The 22416-nt window shown below is 38.8% G+C and overlaps 1 protein-coding gene across 6 annotated transcripts in view; it reads right to left on the bottom strand.

Moving 5' to 3' along the window:
* Positions 1–22416, bottom strand: part of PIK3C3 (phosphatidylinositol 3-kinase catalytic subunit type 3) — a 133784-nt gene that overhangs the window by 18739 nt on the left and 92629 nt on the right. For 3 of the 6 annotated variants that reach the window (XR_007356656.2, XR_007356660.2, XM_048850003.2), the window contains 2 exons: positions 19264–19432; positions 13214–13304 (listed from right to left, as the gene is read on the bottom strand). Coding sequence is in view for 1 of the 6 variants with exons in the window: in XM_048850003.2 (XP_048705960.1) it covers positions 13214–13304; positions 19264–19432 (260 nt within the window). In the remaining 5 variants the exon portion in view is untranslated. Of the gene's footprint in view, positions 1–5800; positions 5937–13213; positions 13305–19263; positions 19433–22416 lie in introns of all 6 variants that reach the window. The other 3 variants (XR_007356657.1, XR_007356659.1, XR_007356658.1) reach the window with 3 other exon arrangements.

Here is a 22416-nt window from a genome sequence, read left to right as displayed (position 1 = left end):
AATTCTTTCACCTATTCACATGTTTCTTGCATTCACGTGGAGAGATTTACCGAGGTGGTGTTCTGGAGAGGACCACATCTTTTGTCTTTGGGCAAAAATCCTACCATATGGAATAGACTACACTTTCTATGAAAGCATCTAGAGTTTTCTGTAAGGTTTCCTCTACAGCTGCAGTTCTTACAAAGATGGATGGAAAAATCAAATAGGTTGCTTACCTATAACTGGTTCTTTGAGATGTGTGGTCCATATCTGTATTTCACTGAGGGGTTATGTGCATGTGCCAGGAGGCAGAGTTTTTGAAAACAGTACTGTGTGGCAGTCCTCACATGTGCCCTGTGCCACTTCGTGGTCTCACCCAAGGCAATAAAGGGCACAGCGTGCTGCCGGCACCTCCTGTTCCTTCTCTACCACACAGCTGTTGAATCTACAGCAGAGGGGAAGCAGGCTGGGTCTGGAATACAGAGAGGGACCACACCCCTCGAAGAAGCTTCAGTTACAGGTAAGTAATATTGTTTTCTTTTTTGAGTGATGGTCCCTATTGTATTTCACTGAGGGTGATTAGCAAACAGTACCTATGTAGGAGGAGACTGTGGAATGGAGGACTGCTGCTCCAAACGAAGCATCAAATCATGGACTACAACATAGCGTGTGGAAGAGGTGTGCAGTGAATTCCACGTAGCTACCTTGCATATGTCTGCGAGGGGCAAATTGTGGAGTGTGGCCATAGCTGATGCTTGCACTCTGGTGGAATAGGCCCGAACCCCTTCAAGTGGGGATTGTCCCAATTACTGATAGCAACGTGTAATGCACCCTGAGACCACACTTGGAGATTCTTTGGCTGGAAATGGCTTGCCCTATCATTCTCTCCGTTATGGCAACAAAAAGCTGAGGAGATTTCCAAAAGGGTTTTGTCCTCTTAAGATAAAAAGCCAATGCCCTTCAAACATCTAATGAGTGAAGCCTTCTTTCCTCATTCGAGGCATGAGGAAGAAGGTAGGTAAAAGCATGTGTTGATTGAGGTGGAATTGGGAAACCACCTTGGGCAGGAACTTGGGGGGAAGTCAGAGAGACCTTATCTTTATGGAAAGTGATGAAAGGTGGGCTAGCAATCATGGTTTCCAGTTCGCCAACCCTCCTAGCCAATTTAATGGTGATGAGGAAAGAGACTTTCATGGAAAGGAGAGAGTGACCATGAGGCCATAAGGTCAAAGGGGGCAGACGTCAACAAGGTGAGGACAAAGTTAAGGTCCCATAAGGGGAGAGGGGAATAGGTTGAATGGGAGGGTATTTTCATAGAAGGCCCTTCCAGAACCATTCAGTTAATGGCCATCCACCGGCAGGTGAAAAGCGCTAATGGCAGCTGCATGCACCTTAATGGAACTGAGGGCCAGTCCCAAGTCCTTCAGATAAAGAAAATATTCCAAGAGTCGTGGGACGCCCACTGCTTCAGGGACAAGGTTCTGCCAGGTAGCCCTGGCAATGAAAAGTGTCCATTTGGCTACATACGAACATCTTGTGGACTCCTTTCTGATGCTTGAGAGAACATCTCACACTTCCAGAGAGCATTCCTGCGCGAGTGGAGTGTCCACCAAAAACCAAACCGTCAGATGGAGTATGCGCGGGTTAGGGTAAAAGTCTGCTATTGTTTGGGTCAGTAGCTCCGGGAGCATCCAAAGCATGAGTGGCAGGTTCTTTGACATGCAGAGAAGTGGGAACCAATATTGGCAAGGCCAGAAAGGGGCGATCAGGATGGTTGTTGCTTTCTCCCATCTGATCTTGTGGATTATTCATAGTAGGAGGGCTGGAAGTGGGGGGTGTGGGGGAGGCATAATTTGTCTGGTCCGACCAATCGAGGACTAGGACGTCCCCTTATGATTGAGTTCCAGTCCCTCCCCTTGAACAACAACGGGTGCATTTGGTATTGTTGTGGGATGTGAAAAGATCCCTCACAGGGGTTTCCCATCAGCCAAACATGTTCGTGATTACAGAGTCATGCAACTCCCATTTGTGGTCAATGGCAAAGTTTCTGCTGAGAGCATCAGCAATCACGTTCTGGGTGCTCGGTAGGTAGGCTGTTGTCAGAAGAATATACTATGTGATGCACCATTCCCAAAGGTATGTAGCTTTCACACACATGGCTCAGGATCTTGTCTCCCCTTGCTTACGTAGAGGACTGTGGTGGTGTTGTCTGACATGACAAGAATGTGTCGGTCCTGGATGGTTGGTAGGAATGCCTGGCAAACTTTGCATGCTTACCAGAGTTCCAGTATGTTTATGTGCATCCTGGCCTCTCATGTTGTTCAGGTGCCTGTGTCATGCAGTTGCAAAAACTGGGCACCCCAGCAAAAACAAGAACTAACATTACTTCCAGATTCCTGATTCCTACTACTGGATTGTTAATTAGTGAAGAACAGACAGCTTTAATGTAGTAATGTTCCCTACCAATCACAACAGGTCAGCCATCTCTTAAGCCATACTAGAGCTGACTTGTGGCATGGTACTGACTTATTGGAACATCCCAAATGCAAATCAGATGCCTCACATATGTTGCTTCATTGGTATGAAGCGCTGTCTAGTGATTAGAGCAGAGAATCTCTAGAGCTTATCTATTTATCCAATGTGTATAAGACCTAATTGCCTCACAGATGTACTAAGAGAATTAGTTATTGAAGTACTTTATACTGCCTCTTACCGAGGATCTCAAAGTACAAGAGTGAAGGATTATTAATAAGTTCCTCTTTCCTGAACCAAAGGACTCCCATTGACTTCAATGGGCACTGGATCAGGCTACCAGTTCTGCCAGTGATAAATTCTGTAACCTTAAGCAAATCCCTTCACCGACCTCCATTTTCCTGCCTGTAAAATGGGGGCATATTATAGACGCAGAAAATTTCAACCTGTGAAATATCAATGAAAAAAACAAAGCCTCCCCCTTTCCCTGTTTTCTGACAAACTCTCCTACTCATCTCAAAGAAGTGCTGTGCGGATTAGTTAATATTTGCACAGGGATTTGAACATGCAAAGTGCTTTATAAGTGCCAAGCATTATTATATTCTCCAGCAAGAAAATTGCTCCACTTGAATATCACTGCCTTTCTGCACATACTTAACTACCCATACTGTAGTTAACAACTGCTTGCTGGGGGCAGGGGGACTTTTCTAACATATCCTGGCCTATAAATGAAACAATAGTGACATCTACTGTAATCAGTGGACATTTGAAGCAGAGCTCAGTCAATTTGAGCACTGTATTCTTTAATGCTTGCTGAGTTCTGTGTGTCTCGATGAATCACTGATCCCTGATGTTTTCTAATTTAAAGGTCACATTTGCTATGAAGGACAGATACAAGCCATCTGGCTGTTCTGTTCAAAATGGGAGGCTTTTTTAAAAACTATTTTTCTAAGTGTGACAATGGTGTACACTCCTTATATCTGGAGAATGATGATCCCCCTTTTGAGATATTGGCTTTGCAATTGGTTGCAGATTTCAATCATTATTAAAAAAAATATAAAATTGTCTCTTTTTGAAAAAAAAAAAACACCCCACAATTAGCAATTACTGTAGCAGCTGCATTTTACTGAAAGCAAGCTGTGTTGGCAGGGAAACATAATAGGCATTTATATTATGATTACTAGTTATACAATGGCAGCGGAACATACATAGATTTTAAGGCAGTCCCTATTCTGGAAATCTTCAGATTTAGCAGAAACAGACCAAAAAAAACCAAACAAACTGGAAGATTCAGAAAAAAGGGATTCCCTTGCCCGAGGCTGGGTGGGGTGGGGTGTGTGCAGCACTGCGGAAACCTGCCTTTCCTTCTCATTCTAGTTTTAATTGTGTGACATTCTGTGGGCAACTAGGGGTGGCGCATTGCGAGTGAGTTCCATGCAGAGGGATGGGGAAGCACAAAGCAGGTGCTAGTCGCTGTGACTGTTTCCTTTGTAAGTAGTGACGGGAGAAGAAGATGGGGAGACCAGACGCAAGAAAGATTAAGGCTGCTAGTCTTCAGCTATGGTCTCCAGAGCTATTTGTCACATGCTGAAGCATTTGCTATCATCAAATGCTGAGACTTCCTGCTAGTTGTAGTCAAGACTAGGAGTGCTCCCAAGGCTGCATGTTTGTTTTTGTTTTGTTTTTTGCTGGGGGTGGGGAGGGGCACTAGTCCAGTTTCACTGATTTACGTTTCCGTCGGCTAGGTGTTTCTATTCACTAAGTTTAGTTTTAGTCCTGCACAAATTTGAGGGGCAGCAAAACAGTTTTTTTCCCTGAGCCGGAGGAGGTTCACAGCCCTGGCATGTACTAATACATATATGGAAACAAGAATATTTTTAAAGTTGGAAAATTGGGGAAATTTTAATTTGGAAAGATCTCATTTAACTTTTTGAAGTGCTACCAACAAAATATGTAAAATTTAATTGTTTGAATCTGATATTAAACATGAAACTGTCCAATTAAGTTAGCATCAGTTTGCATACAGAGAGATCTGAACCTGAAAAAGATGGTTGTTATTGAAAATAAATAAAAAGACAGGGCCTGACTTTCAGAAGTACTGTACATTCACATCCCCAGCTGAAGTCACTGAGAGTTGTTGGTGCTTGAAAAATCAAGTCCATATAGTTCTGTATTTGCTGTCAGGGCCGCTAATCGGGTGGTGTGACCTAATGGTCAGTCAAGAATGGAGTCAGGGCCGCAGTCGGAAGTCAAGCCGAAGGTCAGAGTCAGGAGCCACACCAAGGGTCAGTGCCAGGGTAGGAATCAGGAGACACATCAAAGATTAAGACAGAACTGGAGTAAGAAGTCATGCCAAGGGTCAAGCTGCAGTCAGTCAAAAAGAGTGATAACAGGAGCGACAAGTGGGAACCAGGCAAAGAGGCAGAAAATTGATCTCAGAGGTCTGATCACCAGCAGACCTACCAACTAGTTGCTCAGAGAAGAGGTGGGATAGGAACAGGAAGCTTTATATCTAGTGGTGTCCAATCAGTAGTCTGCTGCTAGTCACCTGACTCAGCTGAGTCTCTGTGTGTAGCCTCTGGTAGTGGGGTATTTAGCTACAGTTCCCTCATCTGACTTTGCAGTGCAGTGGTACAGAGGACAAGGCTCTCACTCAGCCAGGCCAGGGTTCAAGACCCATAGCACCTGATAATTCTTCAGTTAGTTTTCCTATCTTGGCAAACAGCGAAAGTCACAATTTGGCTTCATTCTTTGAATAAAGAATGCAAAAGCATCTTCACAGATGAGATAGGCAGGAAGCCCTGCTCCACTTGCTCCGTCCTGTGCCATAAACCATGTCAAACAGGTGTAATCTATACTTATTTTACAGAAAGCTGTACATGACACATGCTGCTATTTCCATTTTTTCTTCCCTATTCACATATTTCACAGCTATCGGATTCAAGTGATATCTGGGCAATTTGCTTTCAGTTAGATTTGAAGGTTGATTATAAACTTACATTCTGCCAGCTAGTCCCTTGAGATATAACACATGCTTCAGGAAAAAAAAAGATGATTCTTTGGAGAAAGCATCCTCAATTTATAAAGAACTTGCCTTCCTGTCCAAACCTCAGCTTGCTGATATTTTCCTCTTAATTCTTTATGCTTTTGCCAGTGAGAAGGAAAATACCATGTATATGGTGCTAGCAATGGTTTAGAGAGTCATAATTTTGAACCCTTGGTTTCTCAATTAAAGGCCATTTCTTGTGACAATCAAATGTTAATCTCAAAATAAGTATTTTCTGAAAAAAGTCTACTTACATTAATTAACTTTTTTTTTTTCAAAAATATTCTGTTATTTCACTATTACCGTAGTAAAATCAAAGACTGATTTCATTCCATGGAATCTGCTTTCATGCAGCTCCTTGTCAACCGACTGTGTCACATCCTGATTTGCACGAACAGGAAAAAAAGGGACACTGTGCTCACAATTCATCTGCATACACCTACAGGGAATATAGCAAATGCACCTTCTTAGTACGTGCTTTGTTTATTCATAGAAAGGTGGTGGTGGTGGTGAAGTACAAGAATGAAAGGAAACTCAATCTGTAAAAAAAGATGGCAGCTCAGGGTTTGTTTGTATTCTGTTTTAAATTGATTTTTATACTGTGCCATAATGATGAACATAACATCAGGGCTGAAGAAAGAAACTTTTATATTAAGAGGTGTTTTAAAAGATCTAATTCTTTTTCTTTTTCTTTTTAAATAGAATAGAGTATTCTCAAGCTGGGGGTGGGGAGCTAAAGAAGGATTTTTGGTGAAGTCCTCACCCACAAACCAGTAATAAATAAGAGATATGAGATTGCTGATACCTTACACACATGCACTGAATACCAAGTGGATTACTGCGGTCATGTACACAATCCCAACTCCTCCCACATATACTGAGAATGTATTCTTTGTCAGGTCTTATGCAAAGTTTGCAGGTTAGACTTGAACCCATAGCCATCTGGCAGCATGGTGTCTTAACTTCTCAGACATCTCTCTGGTCACAAACATGCTTGCATAACAAAATCTTTCCTTCCATCAGTGAGCTTCATAGTCCCTGCACCCTCAACATGTATTGTTCACTGGAAATGAAGAGCTGTAATATAGCCATAGGGTCACCTCCATTAGCTTCAGATAAAAGTAGAGTAATTTCAGATGTCTAAAGATAAACATGTTCCTTTGTCTTCTAGTCCCCGCCATCTCTATCTATATAGACATAGTATTGTTGGAGCAATCTGCACCCATTGATATTAACAGTATTACAGTTAAAAAGAAAAGGAGGACTTGTGGCACCTTAGAGACTAACAAATTTATTTGAGCATAAGCTTTCGTGAGCTACAGCTCACTTCATCGGATGCATTCAGTGGAAAATACAGTGGGGAGATTTATATACACAGAGCATATGAAACAACGGGTGTTACCATACACGCTGTAATGAGAGTGATCAGGTAAGGTGAGCTATTACCAGCAGGAGAGCGGGGGGTGGGGGGAAACCTTTTGTAGTGATAATCAAGGTGGGCCATTTCCAGCAGTTGACAAGAACATCTGAGGAACAGTGTGAGTGTGTGTGTGTGTGGGGGGGAATAAACATGGGGAAATAATTTTACTTTGTGTAATGACCCATCCACTCCCAGTCTTTATTCAAGACTAAGTTAATTGTATCCAGTTTGCAAATTAATTCCAATTCAGCAGTCTCTCATTGGAGTCTGTTTTTGAAGTTTTTTTGTTGAAGAATTACGACTTTTAGGTCTGTAATCGAGTGACCAAAGAGATTGAAGTGTTCTCCAACTGGTTTTTGAATGTTATAATTCTGGACGTCTGATTTGTGTCCATTTATTCTTTTACGTAGAGACTGTCCAGTTTGGCCAATGTACATGGCAGACGGGCATTGCAGGCACATGATGGCATATATCATATATATATATTTGTATATATATATATATTTATTTATTTATATTTGTGCTGGAAATGGCCCACCTGTTGATCACTTTAGATAAGCTATTACCAGCAGGACAGTGGGGTGGGAGGAGGTATTGTTTCATATTCTCTGTGTGTATATAAAGTCTGCTGCAGTTTCCACGGTATACATCTGATGAAGTGAGCTGTAGCTCACGAAAGCTCATGCTCAAATAAATTGGTTAGTCTCTAAGGTGCCACAAGTACTCCTTTTCTTTTTGCGAATACAGACTAACACGGCTGTTCCTCTGAAATATATCATATTGGTAGATGTGCAGGTGAAGGAGCCTCTGATAGTGTGGCTGATGTGATGAGGCCCTATGAATAGATATGTGAACACAGTTGGCAATGGGCTTTGTTGCAAGGATAGGTTCCTGGATTAGTGTTTTCGTTGTGTGGTGTGTGGTTGCTGGAGAGTATTTGCTTCAGGTTGGGGGGCTGTCTGTAAGCAAGGACTGGCCTGTCTCCCAAGATCTGTGAGAGTGATGGGTCGTCCTTCAGGATAGGTTGTAGATCCTTGATGCACTGGAGAGGTTTTTCCACTGAATGCATCCGATGAAGTGAGCTGTAGCTCACGAAAGCTTATGCTCAAATAAATCCGTTAGTCTCTAAGGTGCCACAAGTACTCCTTTTCTTTTTGCGGATACAGACTAACACAGTTGCTACTCTGAAACCAGTATTACAGTTGTGTCTACTGAAATACTTCAATGTTCTGGATCACTATAGCAACTGAATTCTTCATTACAATAATTAAAGCAGACAACCCTCTTCAGTAAGCGTTTCTTGCTTCAGGATAATGAGCATCAGCTTTTTAAAAAAAATGCCTTCTACTTTCCTTAACCCACACACATTTCATTATAGTTTCACCACCAAAATAATTACAAAAAATATTCTTTTTCCTCTTCAAGTTTAAAAGAGGGTTAACCTAAACATTATTTCCTTGCTGAGTTTACTTCATTACTTCAGCCAACTCAGCAGATGAGCATGTTTTTCCTGTCTGAATGCAGCCCTGATGGATCACTAGCCCATCATTAAAAGTATAGCCATTGTAAAACTGAGAACAGCAGAATCTGAGTACTTCAGTACGAAATGAGAAAATGCTGGCTGTGAACTTCCATCCGCATTAAGAGGCAGAGGGGATTTGTTAGATAAACAAAATGTTTTTAAATCTTCACCTCAATCTTCCATGAAAGTGAAATTATGGCTGAAATGGCTATTGACTTTACTCAGACACCAAAGGTAATTTAATTTTACAGGTCAGTCCAAAACGGATCTTTAGCTAATTTGAGTTTCTTGAAATATATATGGATTTTTTGTTTAAAGCTGTAAAAAAAACAAAACAAACAAACAAACAAAAAAAACCCTGAAAACATCTATTTAATTCTCTTACAGTGAGGTACAGTATTATCTTGTTAAATGACTCTGAACGAACTTTTCTCTCAACCTAAGAAAGGTAAAACAGCTAGTTCCTTTTTTATTAGTATTAAAAAACTCTCATAACTGATGTCAGACCGGCCACTGCATGTTTAGTAATTGTAATACAGGTATTTCCACAACAACAATCTTGTCTTAAATCTAGCAGTGATTTACACACATTCTACAGGGTACCACGATAATGTTTCTGATCCTACCTGATTTTTCATAAACTTTTAGCTAACAGTGTATAATTATTTTTCCCTTAAAGTAAAAATGAAGTCAACACACCCAGAGTATAGAATCTCTCCAAAAATCAATGTCACTGTAGCTTTGGATAAAACTATAGATTTTTTGGTAGGTCATGAAGCCAATTTCTGCCTTGAAGAGAGGAAGTAGGTTTAAATTTTTCTTAAAGATGATAGGATCCTTTTATGAAATGGAATTCTCGCACAAAATTTAGTAGTGAATTCAAACTATAAGCATTAAAATCCATGAGAAGGAATGGTTCTCTTGGCTTCTAAGCAGTAAAGTGTTTTGAACCTATAGAAATTTGTTTGAAAACCTGAATGCTGACATACAAGGACGAAAAAAAAACCAAAAACAAATAACCATGTAAGAAAAATGTGATTAATAAAGAAGTAGCAACAAAATTGAACAAATAAATTCAATCTAACAAAGGAACTTTAGTTATTCTTTTGAGAATATCAAGAGTGAATCCAGACCATCTTACAGAACTGGTGAATATCTTGCTGTGCTGAGAAAACAGGATGACTTTAATATGCCCTGCTACCGTAGGTTTTTTTTTTTTTTTTTGCTTAACCAATAGTTGTAAGCACTGTATTTCCCTTCCCAACAAAGCAGCATTTCAAATGATGGAACTGATGTGCTTTTCTTTTAAAGTATTCATTAAATAGGTTCATAGAATCATAGAATATCAGGGTTGGAAGGGACCCCAGAAGGTCATCTAGTCCAACCCCCTGCTCGAAGCAGGACCAATTCCCAGTTAAATCATCAGGTTGCGGGTACTGTTTCAGTTCTAGTATTTTATTGCAAGAGGAAGCAAGGAGGGAGAAACCCCAGGACAGTGCATCTTATGAAAGATGTAGATGCCAAGGTATTAATAAGGAGCAAGAATGCTATATCCTAACTGGCAAAGAACACTGGAAGATTCAGTTTGACAAAAGCAATGTCAGGAAGCTCACAAGAGAATGTCCAAGGAGAGAATGAATACTATTAAGTCAAGCAACAGTGAACTCCTGACGGAGATGAATGAGATTAAAGTAAGTGGTATGTCAGAACCTAAAGGCTACAGATGAGAAAAGGACCAAGACTTTTGAAATTTGGTACGACTGCCAATTATATTGCTTGATTGTTTCAGTCAATGACAAAAATACCCAAAATCCTTGCACCAGAAACCCATAGGTTCTTGGAACCAGAATCTGACTTTATACAGCCCAGTCAGAGGGAATTCACTTGGGATGTTGGAGACCTAAAGTTCAAGTCCCTGCTCTGCCCAATTCAGACCATCTGGCTACCAGCTATTCTGCGGTAAGGGGCTTTTTTTCCCCCACACCATATTTCAAAAGGTCTGTTTCTTGCTGATATGGAAGAAAAAAGTTCTGAAACCTTGATTTTTTTTTTTTTTTTGTGAAACAGAACTGTGCTTTTTTGAGCAGCCCTACTGAAAAGAGATTGAGCAAATTCTCTGGTGTTACAGAAGAAGCCTGAGCAGAAGTGGCATTAGAACACAAACCTCTTGGATCCCGCAAGTCCAGTGACTTCATTTAAAAAAAAAAAAACCTTTTCCTTTAATGATGCAGTGAACTTTATTCTACTTCAAAAAATTCTTTGGATAACATTGGTTATATTAAAACATGAAAAAGTGTCCATTAAAAATAAAATTCTGACTCTCTCTGCATTATGGAGAACTCTCAACAGACTACTGTGTTGATAGAAAACTACTGTTGATGATGACAAATATGGAATATAAGTCCCTTTTAACATTCTCTTTATTGCATATATACCCCCTAAAGTCTTGCATAGAACTAAGACAACAGATACCTTGATTTACAGTGGAGGTTATCAAAAAGCCAACATTTACCGACACTACCACTGTAACATAATTAGTGCTCTACCAAATTCACAGTCCATTTTGGTCAATTTCACGGTCATAGGATTTTAAAAATCGTAAATTTCATGATTTAGCTATTTAAATCTGAATTTCACTGTGTTGTAATGGAGGGGTCCTGACCCCAAAAGGAGTTGTGGAAGGGTCGCAAGGTTATTGTAGGGGGGTTGCAGTACTGCTACCCTTACGTCTGCGCTGCTGCTGGCAGCGGTGCTGCCTTCAGAGCTGGGCGGCTGGAGAGTGGCAGCGGCTGGCCGGGAGCCCAGCTCAGAAGCCGGAGCCTCTGCCAGCAGCAGCGCAGAAGTAAGGATGGCCTGGTGTGGGATTGACACCCTTACTTCTGCGCTGCTGCCTGAAGAGCTGGGCCCTCAGTCAGCAGCCGCCACTCTCTGGCCACCCAGCTCTGAAGGAAGCAGTGCAGAAGTAATGGTGGCATGATATGGTTTTGCCACACTTACTTCTGTGGTGCTGCTGGCGGGGCGCTGCCTTCAGAGCTGGGCACCCGGCCAACAGCCGCTGATCTCTGGCCTCCCAGTTCTGAAGGCAGTGCAGAAGTAAGGGTGACAATACTGTGACCCCCCCCGGCCCCTAAAATAACCTTGTGACCCCCCCAGACTAACATTTATATGAATAAGAATACTCCAAGGTAGAACAGTTAATGTAACTTATTTTTAAAAAAACCTCATGCTTCAGAGATTAAACCAATTTAACTAGTGGGGTGTTGACCTCTGACTGTTTCTTATGCTTCCTAACTAACCTTAAGCTCGCTAGATGCAGGATGACACTATAGCAGTATAATATTGACCAGTGTGGATCGCTTATTAGCTTGGAACACGCCTAATGGCAAGTAGGTGAACTTAAGTAACTGGATTATTATACTTGCTACGATTAGGGGCCTATTGTATTAGTGTGAAGCCTTATGGTATTAGTTATGCTAAAAATTGATTTTAATAGGAATATAATAGGCCTAAAGAGATATCCAAAGGTCAAACGCTATACACTCATTCTGAGAGACAACCAAGTGACCACAAATGAGTACAGTATACCACAGGATTCCACAAGAAGGGTGAGTGGGAGGGGGCTTTAGTAATTGGGTTTCTATGCAGTAAGCAGAAGTTAGAGCACATTTATATATAGGAATTAAGAAATGTGTCTTGTAGTTTATTAATATTAATGACTATAGGAATGGTTATGACACTCAGAAGGCCACATATGGATAATGGAAGGGAGACAATTTTGTCATGGTCACCAAAAGTGGTCAAATATTGTTATGCATCTGAAAAGTTACCTAAATATCGGGTATAAAATATCCTGTCTAGTTCCCTATTTTTAAGTTCCTCTGGGCTCTTAATTGGTATCAACTGATCCACGGACTTCTGTGTGCTGCTCCACTTACTGATTCTTCATCCCTGTATAAGTCTTTTCTTTTAGAGTGTAAGTATGAAATGAGATTAATTATCTCTACTATGTTGGGTACATGGGTTATCTCGATAGGTTTGTGCTGTCTAGCCATTTTATGCAGTATAATTATCTAGTTTCTTTGTAAAGTTATAACTGAATCTATACAACTCTATCACAAATTACATCAATCCCTTAAAGAAAGAGAAGAGTTTCTGAGAGAATCTTGTGTAGCCTACCTTGGGAAAGAACTTGTGATAATCAATGGACATTACAAGGGTGGAAAATATCTAGTGTCATTATTTAACATGGCTACTGGGGATTAAGAGGAGACCTTCATGGGGCAGTAGTTTCTCTCACATTTAACGAACAAAAGGTTTCCTGCATCTTTCTCAGAAACATCTGGTATTTGCCACTGTCACACTGGCTACTAGACTAGATGGACCACAGTTCTTATCCAGTATGGCAATCCCTACATTCTTATGAACATAACAGATTGTATGCACGAGGTGTTGAAACTCCATCTATTTATACATCTTAGTTAAACTACACTAGTCCCTCTAAATGGTAGAACCCCATTATTTGGGACAGTAGACTGGATTATGGACTAATATTTGTACAATAGCGAATATTCTTGTGCTTGCAGGTGAATGCACTCAATAGGTATTTTCCATCTCTAACTTCAGTGATTCTATGAATTGCCTGAGATCCATTATCTTGGCAATGAGTAGTCCAGAGGTCATAATTACATGTAAATTGCCCTTTCTGAACTACTTAAAAACATTATGAAGTACACAATCTGTTTACTCTATCTAATAAATAAAGTTTTGTGGTTACCTTTTTCACAGTCTTGTCAGGTTCAAGAGCAATATCTGGAATGTTTGCATCCACCATGAGGGAAAACAAGTTCAAGATCAAGTTGGAATACCTAACGAGAAGAGCAGAATAAGTAAGGAACATTTTGTGGACAACAGTCTCCTGTATTAGTCTTTTCCCTTATCTAAAATATTTCTCACACACCACCTCCAACATAGGCAATGTGAGTTGGTAATGCTCAAAAGAGATGATTTGTACATAACATATAAGTTGGGTATGTATTCTTGTTATGAATGCAATGGCCCTGCAGTTTGCTCTGTACTGAAAACTAACTTTTGTATCTCAAAAGCTAGAGCACAGATATGCTCAATATTTTTTTCCTTTTAAACATCTAAAAACATTGAGGAATATAAAACTGGAGATCTATGTAATACAGATTATAGCAGCAAATATTTCTGGAGTCAAGAACATTAATCTCTTTTGTACCTTTCTATTCCACCTGACATACAGAAGTACGCTAGATTAAAGGGACCCCAAAGTGTATTCTTTAAAACAGGGACATTCCATGCAACAGTGATATCTACTTAAATTAACAGTCTTAAAAATTGAAGTCTTTAAATTAAAAAAGATTTTTAAAGATGTCGTATGGGAGGTTGTCTAAATAGGATGAGTATGTCCCTTAACCACTTGGTTTAACCGGAGTTAAGGCTGCAGCTGCTCAGTGAATCTGTAATAACTTGCGTAAGTATGCTGCACATCTGAAACACAAAAGGTAATTTATCACCATTAAAAAGAAGCAGCCCTGTCAAAGTTCCAGTTTAACATGCTGTGGTTGGAAGTACTCATGAATTTTTTTTTAAAGACCACCATTTTGCCATTGCAGGAAATTAACTGCAAGTCACTGTTTCAGAGAATAATTTTCAAGCTGTTCAACAAACTGGAACCTTCTTTACTCTAGCCACAGAACTATTTTTCCCACCTTTTGGAAGATGCCTTTTATAAAAGCATTTTAGGAGCTTAGAAGGTGATGGTGATGGAAAGGAAATTCAAAACAGCAAAATAATTTTAGCACAGCTTCTGAATACAAACAAGACAACAATCATATGTATTACTGTGTAAATTGTCATTTTAGTATCATACAAAAGAAGAAAAGACAGGATTAATCTCCAAAGAAAACAATCAGATCATAAAACCATATTTCTTTTTACGAACTAACAGTACCCTCTTATGGATCAAAATTTTTATGTTTTCATTGTGTGCAAACCTAAGTAGTTTGATTATATGCAGAGCTGATAATCACTGCCTACAGTTTAGGTTGCCTGACACTTTCCATTATGAGACCTATTTTATAAATTACTGAACTTTGCCAAGTTTAATCATTCAGGCTGAAGTTTTCAATGCTCAGCGTCTGCCTCAAGCTGGGTTTTTTTTTGGCAGGGGGCAGAGGAGGAAGCGGGATTTCTTGTAAACTGTTAAAACAACATTAGGGAAAGATAAGTTTTGGATATCTTAAAAAAAAAAAAATCTAACAATCGTTATGCTGAGACGCTCTATTGCTCTATTCCCTTTTTAAAGCCGGGCCACAATATTCAGCAGAGCAGTTGCCTGGGTGTTAGGGATGTCTCTTTTGTAATCCCCATAAAAACGTGCCCATATTTGTCCAAGTTGTAAGCCTTTGAATCATCTCAGTTCCCACATACTCAGCAGATGCCCATTAGAGTTTGGCACTCAATTCTCTGCAGGTTCTGTACTGAGCATACTCCAGCTAAGCATTGCAATTTGTCCAATGCAAAATCCCCTTTTGTGAATCTAGCCCTAAAACCAAAATATTCAGCAATTGCATTTCAAAACCCTTTTCTGTACACTGCTGTTATTTTTGCCAGTTCTCTGTTCTCAGGAATCCAACCAATCATGGAATGCCATCTAAAAATATCATATTTTATTTTTAATATTTATGTACTTTTAAAATTTGTGAAATGTATATTATATGGATTGGACAGTTTACCTCATTAATATCCGAAGTTTCAGAGAGCTGCATGAGCCCCAAGACCATTGTTATCTGCATACTAATACCTAAAAAGTATTCTACAAACTCTCACTCTCTTTTATAGGCAGAAGCAAGATTCTTTAACGAACCTCACATTTTCATATTTTAAGTGGTTTTTACAGAAAAAAATGGTCTTGCCTTCTTTCTACCATAAATATTTAAATAACCCTTCCGAATTAGTTGAAATATAATCTAAAATTTGACACTTTTTTTTTTTGGTTTCTTCAACTATCCTTAACATGTTTAATTTTTCCGAACCAGATTGTTTATACTTTAAAAGCTACAAGCTTTCTGCTGCTCTGTGCCCTTGCTCAGGCAAACTAGACTGTTTTGCCCTTCTGTCTATTTGGATTTTACTGGCATGCATTTCAACTGCAGCCCTTCCAACTGTTTCTATATTTCCCACTTCTATGCACTTGATTTCAAATACATCATAAAAACACTATAAAAACTCCTTAGACAATTTCAGATTCCTTCAACGTCAGCTTTCCTAAAGACACAGGCTCATGTTATTTCTGCTGTGCTCTTACAAGCATTTCAGATCAAATCAAATTGTTAACATTACATTCTAAACGTTCCTCAATTTTAATCGTATTATTTATTACAGGCTTCTTTCCTGACTGGGGTCCAAAACTAGTTGAGCCTTAGGCTCTTCAATAAACCATGCAAGAATGCAGTACTCCATAAGCTAACTTCAAGGCACATGTTCCTAACAATATGGGGATAGGGCTGAAAAATGTGAGAATCTCTATCATTATGCATTTAAAGCCCTGATTTTCTTGGCCTTCAACTCCTACAAAAACCACGGATGAGTTCACAGAGGGATCACATTGGCCTGAGGTCTGATTTCCCTGAAACCAAAAAGGAATCAGTAACAATTTTAAAAGTCCAGTATCTTAAAAATCACCAGCGTCATTTACAACTTTTGAACTACGTACACTATTTGTTCCTACTCCTGGCAAGCTGAGTCATTAAGTGAACCCCGCACCATTACAATTACCATCTTATATTTTTTTTCTCCATTCTTCTGCCTCACTTGCTATGATTAGCATTCAGCAACACTAGCATTCCAAACAAAATCTTTGAAACTGTTTCCAAGCTTTCAATCTATGAAGCACAAATCATTGGCTCTAAATATAAGAGATAATTTGGCTGCTTAAAAAAAAAAAAAAAAAAAAAAATCACACCCCCATCACCGTTGAGTTAGAAAGAAATTATAAATTCCATCCAGGCTGACTCAATTTTAAATTTGGATTTCTCACAACTTATCAGGCCTAATCACACTTATGTGGATCAATGAAAACACTTTCAGGACCAGTACAAGCACTTTACAGGCACTGGTCCTGAATTCATGTTCAGGAGAAAAAAAAGTCTAAATTTATGTCAGACTCTTTACTCAGAAAGCCTCAATCAATTAAAACAAAACAAAAACAAAGCAAAACACATTTTCATGAAAGATATTGAGGTTTTCTCAAACACTCATATTGCAGGTCAGTAGATATGTAACCTCGGAATCTCTATTGAGTTTTTCTAAACTATTCTCTTCATCACTGCCAATGAATGCTAACAAGACTTTTTTTCTATATGAGCAGCAAAACTGCTCTCTCTTACATTACTCCTTGCTTCTTGTGGCTGAGTCATGGAGTTTCCATGGTTCACCATTAAGGCCCTGATTCACCAGATACTTAACTATGTGCTTAAGTACCTTGCTGAGTCATGGCCTATGTCCCTGGCTCTGAGTCCCTAGTTTACCATTTCCAATCTACTTTAGAATAATAAATTTATGAAAGGGTGAATACAAATCTAATTGCCCCATAAATAATCTGAAACAAAACACAATTACTACAGACAAACAAGACAAAACAAAACACCTGAAAGGCACTTCTCAGCATGACCAACAAAATGAAACTGGACATCATAAGCCAAGAGATAAGCCACAGAAATATTAGGAAATTTTGAAAAAAGTAATGGACAGGAATTTTTATTAATATAAATATATTATTGTATTAATAAAATACAATAATATTAATCAATTAATATATTTTATAAATATAACAGCACTATGATGTCTGTTTTTTTTTCCCCAGCATGTGACATTTCAGGGACTTTGTTTTTCTTTTGGTGAAGTTTGGTGTGAATGGGAATGAAAATTAGACGTGCAATACAAAATTTGCTTCACTCTTAACAATTGGTTAAAAAGCAAAAAATAGGTTAAATAACCTGATTAATTTATACAACGGTCAGTTTATCAAATAGATTTTTATGCCAGCATACACAATGACAACAGCCTAGTCCTCCATTCTCTAATCCATTAGCCTGCTCTATAAGTACACATTCCTGCTAACCATTATTTTGAGCCACAGATGCTCAGAATGTGCTATTAAGATTCATATAGTAAAGTCCTTATGCCTTTCACATCAGGAGCTTAAGAACTTCTGTGAACATGACAGATTTACCTAGAACAGTAAGTTAATATTTTGTATTTGTATAATACAAATACTTTCACATTAAACTGTATGTATACCGAAGAAATGAATGATCTTCAAATACAACTACAATCCTAGGGATTTCAACTAATATTTTAAAATGTTAATTTTATATTAAAAATTACTGGATCAATGCACACCATGCTACTAAGTATGTCCTCTGATGCCAATCACTGTGTTACCTAGTTAATTCAATGGATAATCTTGCAGAAATTTAAAAGCTTTTCCCATTGAAATAGTGAACATCAACTTACATCTCTTTAAAGCATCTATGGAAACATAGGAAATGAGTAATTTTGTATAATAACTTCAGTCCTCAAACAATTTTGACTTATACTCTGCTTGCAGAGTACACAGATTAATCCCTTCATGATTATTCTCTGGTGTGATGGTCGTTATCGTGGCTGCTGATTAATAACTTGTCTTTGTTTTCTCATTGTGTTGAATTGCTGCTAATCCATTACAAATGACAGTTTATAAAGGCAGTTACTTTTTTTCTCCTTTCAATAAGACGGAATACGTTTTACATTTCTTCAGCAATTATTTCACATTATCTTGTCTGTCTCCTTTCTAAGATCACCATTGTTCAATATACTTTTTTCCAGGCTTTGGAGTATTTTAAACTAGACAATCCAGATATTAAAGTGTAATTTGTATATCTCCATGGAAGACTTCCTGAATCACTTAGCAAATAGAGAAACTGTTCACCTGCTCACTGTTGTAACAGGACTGGAGGGCAAAGCTGAGCCATTCTGCCACCCAAAGGACAAACAAGGCAACATATTTTAAATGAATTTTGTAGGACATGGTAAAAGGTGCTTAGCAATGGAGAACGAAAGTCTTATTTGTCCCCAAGACAGACAATGGCAATGCAAGCTTCTCCAATCCTGTGCCTGAACTCTGAAAGAGGGCATTCTTGTGGTAAGGGGGTAGTGTGGTAGTTTAGTCTCTATGCCTGTTCAAATCTTTGTGAAGATTCTACTATTGCCAACATTTAATAGTGGATTCTGAGAAGTGAATACTTATTCTCCAGGAACAGGACTAAGATTTCCCAAGTCAACTCACATAGGCCACTGACCAGCCAACAGAGGATACATGTGTTTGGCTGTGACTAATCTGAATTTGGGGGCAGTAGTCAAGAATTGAAAGGCTCTGTATTTCATCAATGATAACCTGAGACACCAATTTGCCTAACTAGAAAACATTCCAAGATTTGCTTAGCAACAGAACACCACATCTCCTGAATACGTTATCAATCATTTACCACCTTGCAGGAGTGTTGCAAACCTAAATTAATGTTTGTAAAGTAATTTGAGCTCTTTGGACAGAAGATACTTTATAATGATAAATGCTACTGAAGGGTAGTCAGTGCCAAAAGCGTGATTAGAACTCAAGAATTCCCATCTCTCAGTCTCTCTTCTTTATAGCACCGTGGACATCAACAGGGGTATATATAAGTTCTCATGGTTTTTGGGGGAGAAAAAGCACCTCCCCCCCACTGTTGATCAAGCAATTGTTAACACAAATAGGGTTGCTACCTGCGGAGATGTAGAAAGGCTGTGTAACACTGTTTGCGGAACTCCTGGTACTGCTCACTCTGAGTGCCTCCCATACCTTCCACCATTTCCTTATTTAGCTTCATTGGGGGAGGCAGAGGCTTAGGGTCACGACCCAGAATGTAACCAAAATCGATGTGAAACAGTTTACCTGTATTAGGCAAAAAATGCAAATGTGTAATTTTATTTTCTACTATTACATTTAAAACAGTAAAAAAAAGTGTTGATGTTCGCCTTCAAAAATCAATCAGCAGATATTAATTGAACCACACTTCAAAGTTTTAGCCAAGTATCTTCTTTAGTGCCCTTCATTGTAGACGCTAAGGCATTCAGATTTTGGATTATCTCAATTCCAAATTATGTTTGTCTGAGCTGAAAGTCTCCAAGATCCATTCAGTTATTGGCATCTTTGCCCATGTTTCCAGTCTGTGAACCACTTGAGGTTGTGTCATATGGACATTTGCTCATGGGTAACTGAATTGAGACAGGACTTATTTTATATAGGCCATTAAACAGATATCAGATGGTAATTTTAAAGAAAACTCTGGGGATTAGTGATAATCTATTGCACAACCGTATATTCACTAAATGAAAATACTCTTAAAGTAGATTTTATACAGCTTTTAGTTCTTCCACGGATTGCTCACTCTCTCTCCGTAGAGAGCATGGTTTTAACTATATAGCTTTGTGATTCCTGGGAGGAAGATAAGCCTCACAATCCACAGTATGAAACAGAAGATTTAGATCCCACTTGAAATCACTGACCAACAAAATGGTTTTAAGCTATTGTAAAGTAAATTCTCTAACAGGTGGTCCGAATGTGGTTAAACTCCATGTATATAATTAATGCTATTCACTCTGAAAAAGCTCCAAAGTTTAGTGCTACGATTCTAATTTTAAAAGTATATTTCAGAAGCTCAAGAGTCCATTTAGTAATTTACTTTTCTTTGTACTAAAATGCAGTGATTACCTTATCTTGATTATTACCCAAGTGACTTTCCTTCCAAGATTACTAAAGAACTAGGCTGACCAGTTCCAGGTTTGAAAAATATGTATGGCCCATAACCTATAAACATCTTGTGACACAGGGAAATCAGCTTAGATTCAAAACAATAGGCGGTTCACCTGTCTGTGAACTTCAGAGGAATGTGAAGAGGCACTGTAATTTGCAAACCAATCAACGTATAAAGTGCAACTGAATTGTTAAATTTGACTATATCCTGTTGCTTATTTGTTATTATGCATGCCTTATAGTAAATAACCCTAGATCAGAAGAAATATTAATGCTATTGTATCCACTTGTTAGAATAGAACAAAGGAAGATGTACTCACACATGGCACGTGTTCCGTAAATTATTTACACTAAGTTTACCTGTGATTGCTGTCTCTATATTTAATTCTATATTTAATTAACCCTGGAACAATGTGTGTTAGTGTTTAGTTGTGAATTCATTTGTCTAAAGATGCTCAGCAAGGAGGAACACTGACTTCAAAGCGTAGGGCGTTGTGTGCTCAACAAAGTGAAATCTATGGACACATGCTATGCTAAAAACAGTTGGCAGGCTGTTTTCAACTATAAATATTGGACTTTGGGAATGATCCTGCCATCTCTTGATCTTTTAGGATGTTGTCAGGGAGCTGTCCAGATACAAGACAGAGTTTCCCATATCCACTTTGGGAAAACCCTGAGAGAATTTATGAAAAGACTCAGACTGGCAGATTGCTACATCACTGCTTTTATTTCGAACCTACAAACCCTAATTCACCTGTAATGTATTTTATCTGCTTTAATCTTGCTATAACTCATTAGTTTTTCCTAATTAATAAATCTTTAATTTTAGTTTACTGAAGGATTGGCTACAGCGTTGTCTTTGGTGAGATCTTGAGCATATTGTGGGTAAGTGACTGTCCCTTTGGTGCTGGAAGTAATCTAAAGAGGTGAATTTTGGTTTTAATAACCTTTCATCATTAAGTCCAGTCTGTCTGGGTGGTAAAGTAGGCTCCAGAGAGCCTAAAGGGGACTGTCTGTGGCTCCATGGTAAAACTAATATAGTGATCCAGGAGTACACTTTTGTTACTGAGTAGGTGAAATCTAATGATACAATATGCCATCAGTCTGGGGTGTCTGCCCTGATTTCTGATATCTGACCGGAGTTTGGCACTCTTAGCTGTGAGCCACTCCAGGCACCGTGACAGACCTTTTTCACACCTTTGGCTGTAAGAACAGAGTAAGTCTATACAAAATCAGGGCCCATGCAAATTTAGAATTTTACTCAAACATTTTGTTTGGAATAAAAAATGAAAGCATTGTCCAGTGTCCATTGTCAATGTGGCTGTTTTAACCGTTTACCAAGAGATGCAAACTATCTCATGTGGTACTAAGAATGATTACAACTCTCAACCTCCTCTTGGGAAGCGTGCATTGCCAAAGAAAGTAAGCAATAGTTACAGATAGTTAACATTTCAAAAATCATCAGAAAGTTTGTAAACAGCTACAAATGAACAAAAAGAAAAGGAGTACTTGTGGCACCTTAGAGACTAACAAGTTTATTTGAGCATAAGCTTTCGTGAGCTACAGCTCACTTCATCGGATGCATTCAGTGGAAAATACATTGGGGAGATTTATATATATAGAGAACATGAAACAATGGGTGTTACCATACACACTGTAATGAGAGTGATCAGGTAAGGTGAGCTATTACCAGCAGGGGAGCGGGGGGAACCTTTTGTAGTGATAATCAAGGTGGGCCATTTCCAGCAGTTGACAAGAATGTCTGAGGAACAGTGTGTGTGTGTGGTGGCGGGGGGAATGACAATAAACATGGGGAAATAGTTTTACTTTGTGTAATGACCCATCCACTCCCAGTCTCTATTCAAGCTTAAGTTAATTGTATCCAGTTTGCACATTAATTACAATTCAGCAGTCTCTCATTGGAGTCTGTTTTTGAAGTTTTTTTTGTTGAAGAATTGCAACTTTTAGGTCTATAATCGAGTGACCAAAGAGATTGAAGTGTTCTCCGACTGGTTTTTGAATATTATAATTCTTGACGTCTGATTTGTGTCCATTTATTCTTTTACGTAGAGACTGTCCAGTTTGGCCAATGTACATGGCAGAGGGGCATTTCTGGCACATGA

The sequence above is a fragment of the Caretta caretta genome, chromosome 5 (genome assembly GCF_965140235.1).
Source record: "Caretta caretta isolate rCarCar2 chromosome 5, rCarCar1.hap1, whole genome shotgun sequence".
Classification (NCBI taxonomy): domain Eukaryota; kingdom Metazoa; phylum Chordata; order Testudines; family Cheloniidae; genus Caretta; species Caretta caretta.
Note: the sequence above shows the minus strand (reverse complement) of the source record. Positions and strands in the feature narration are given on the sequence as shown.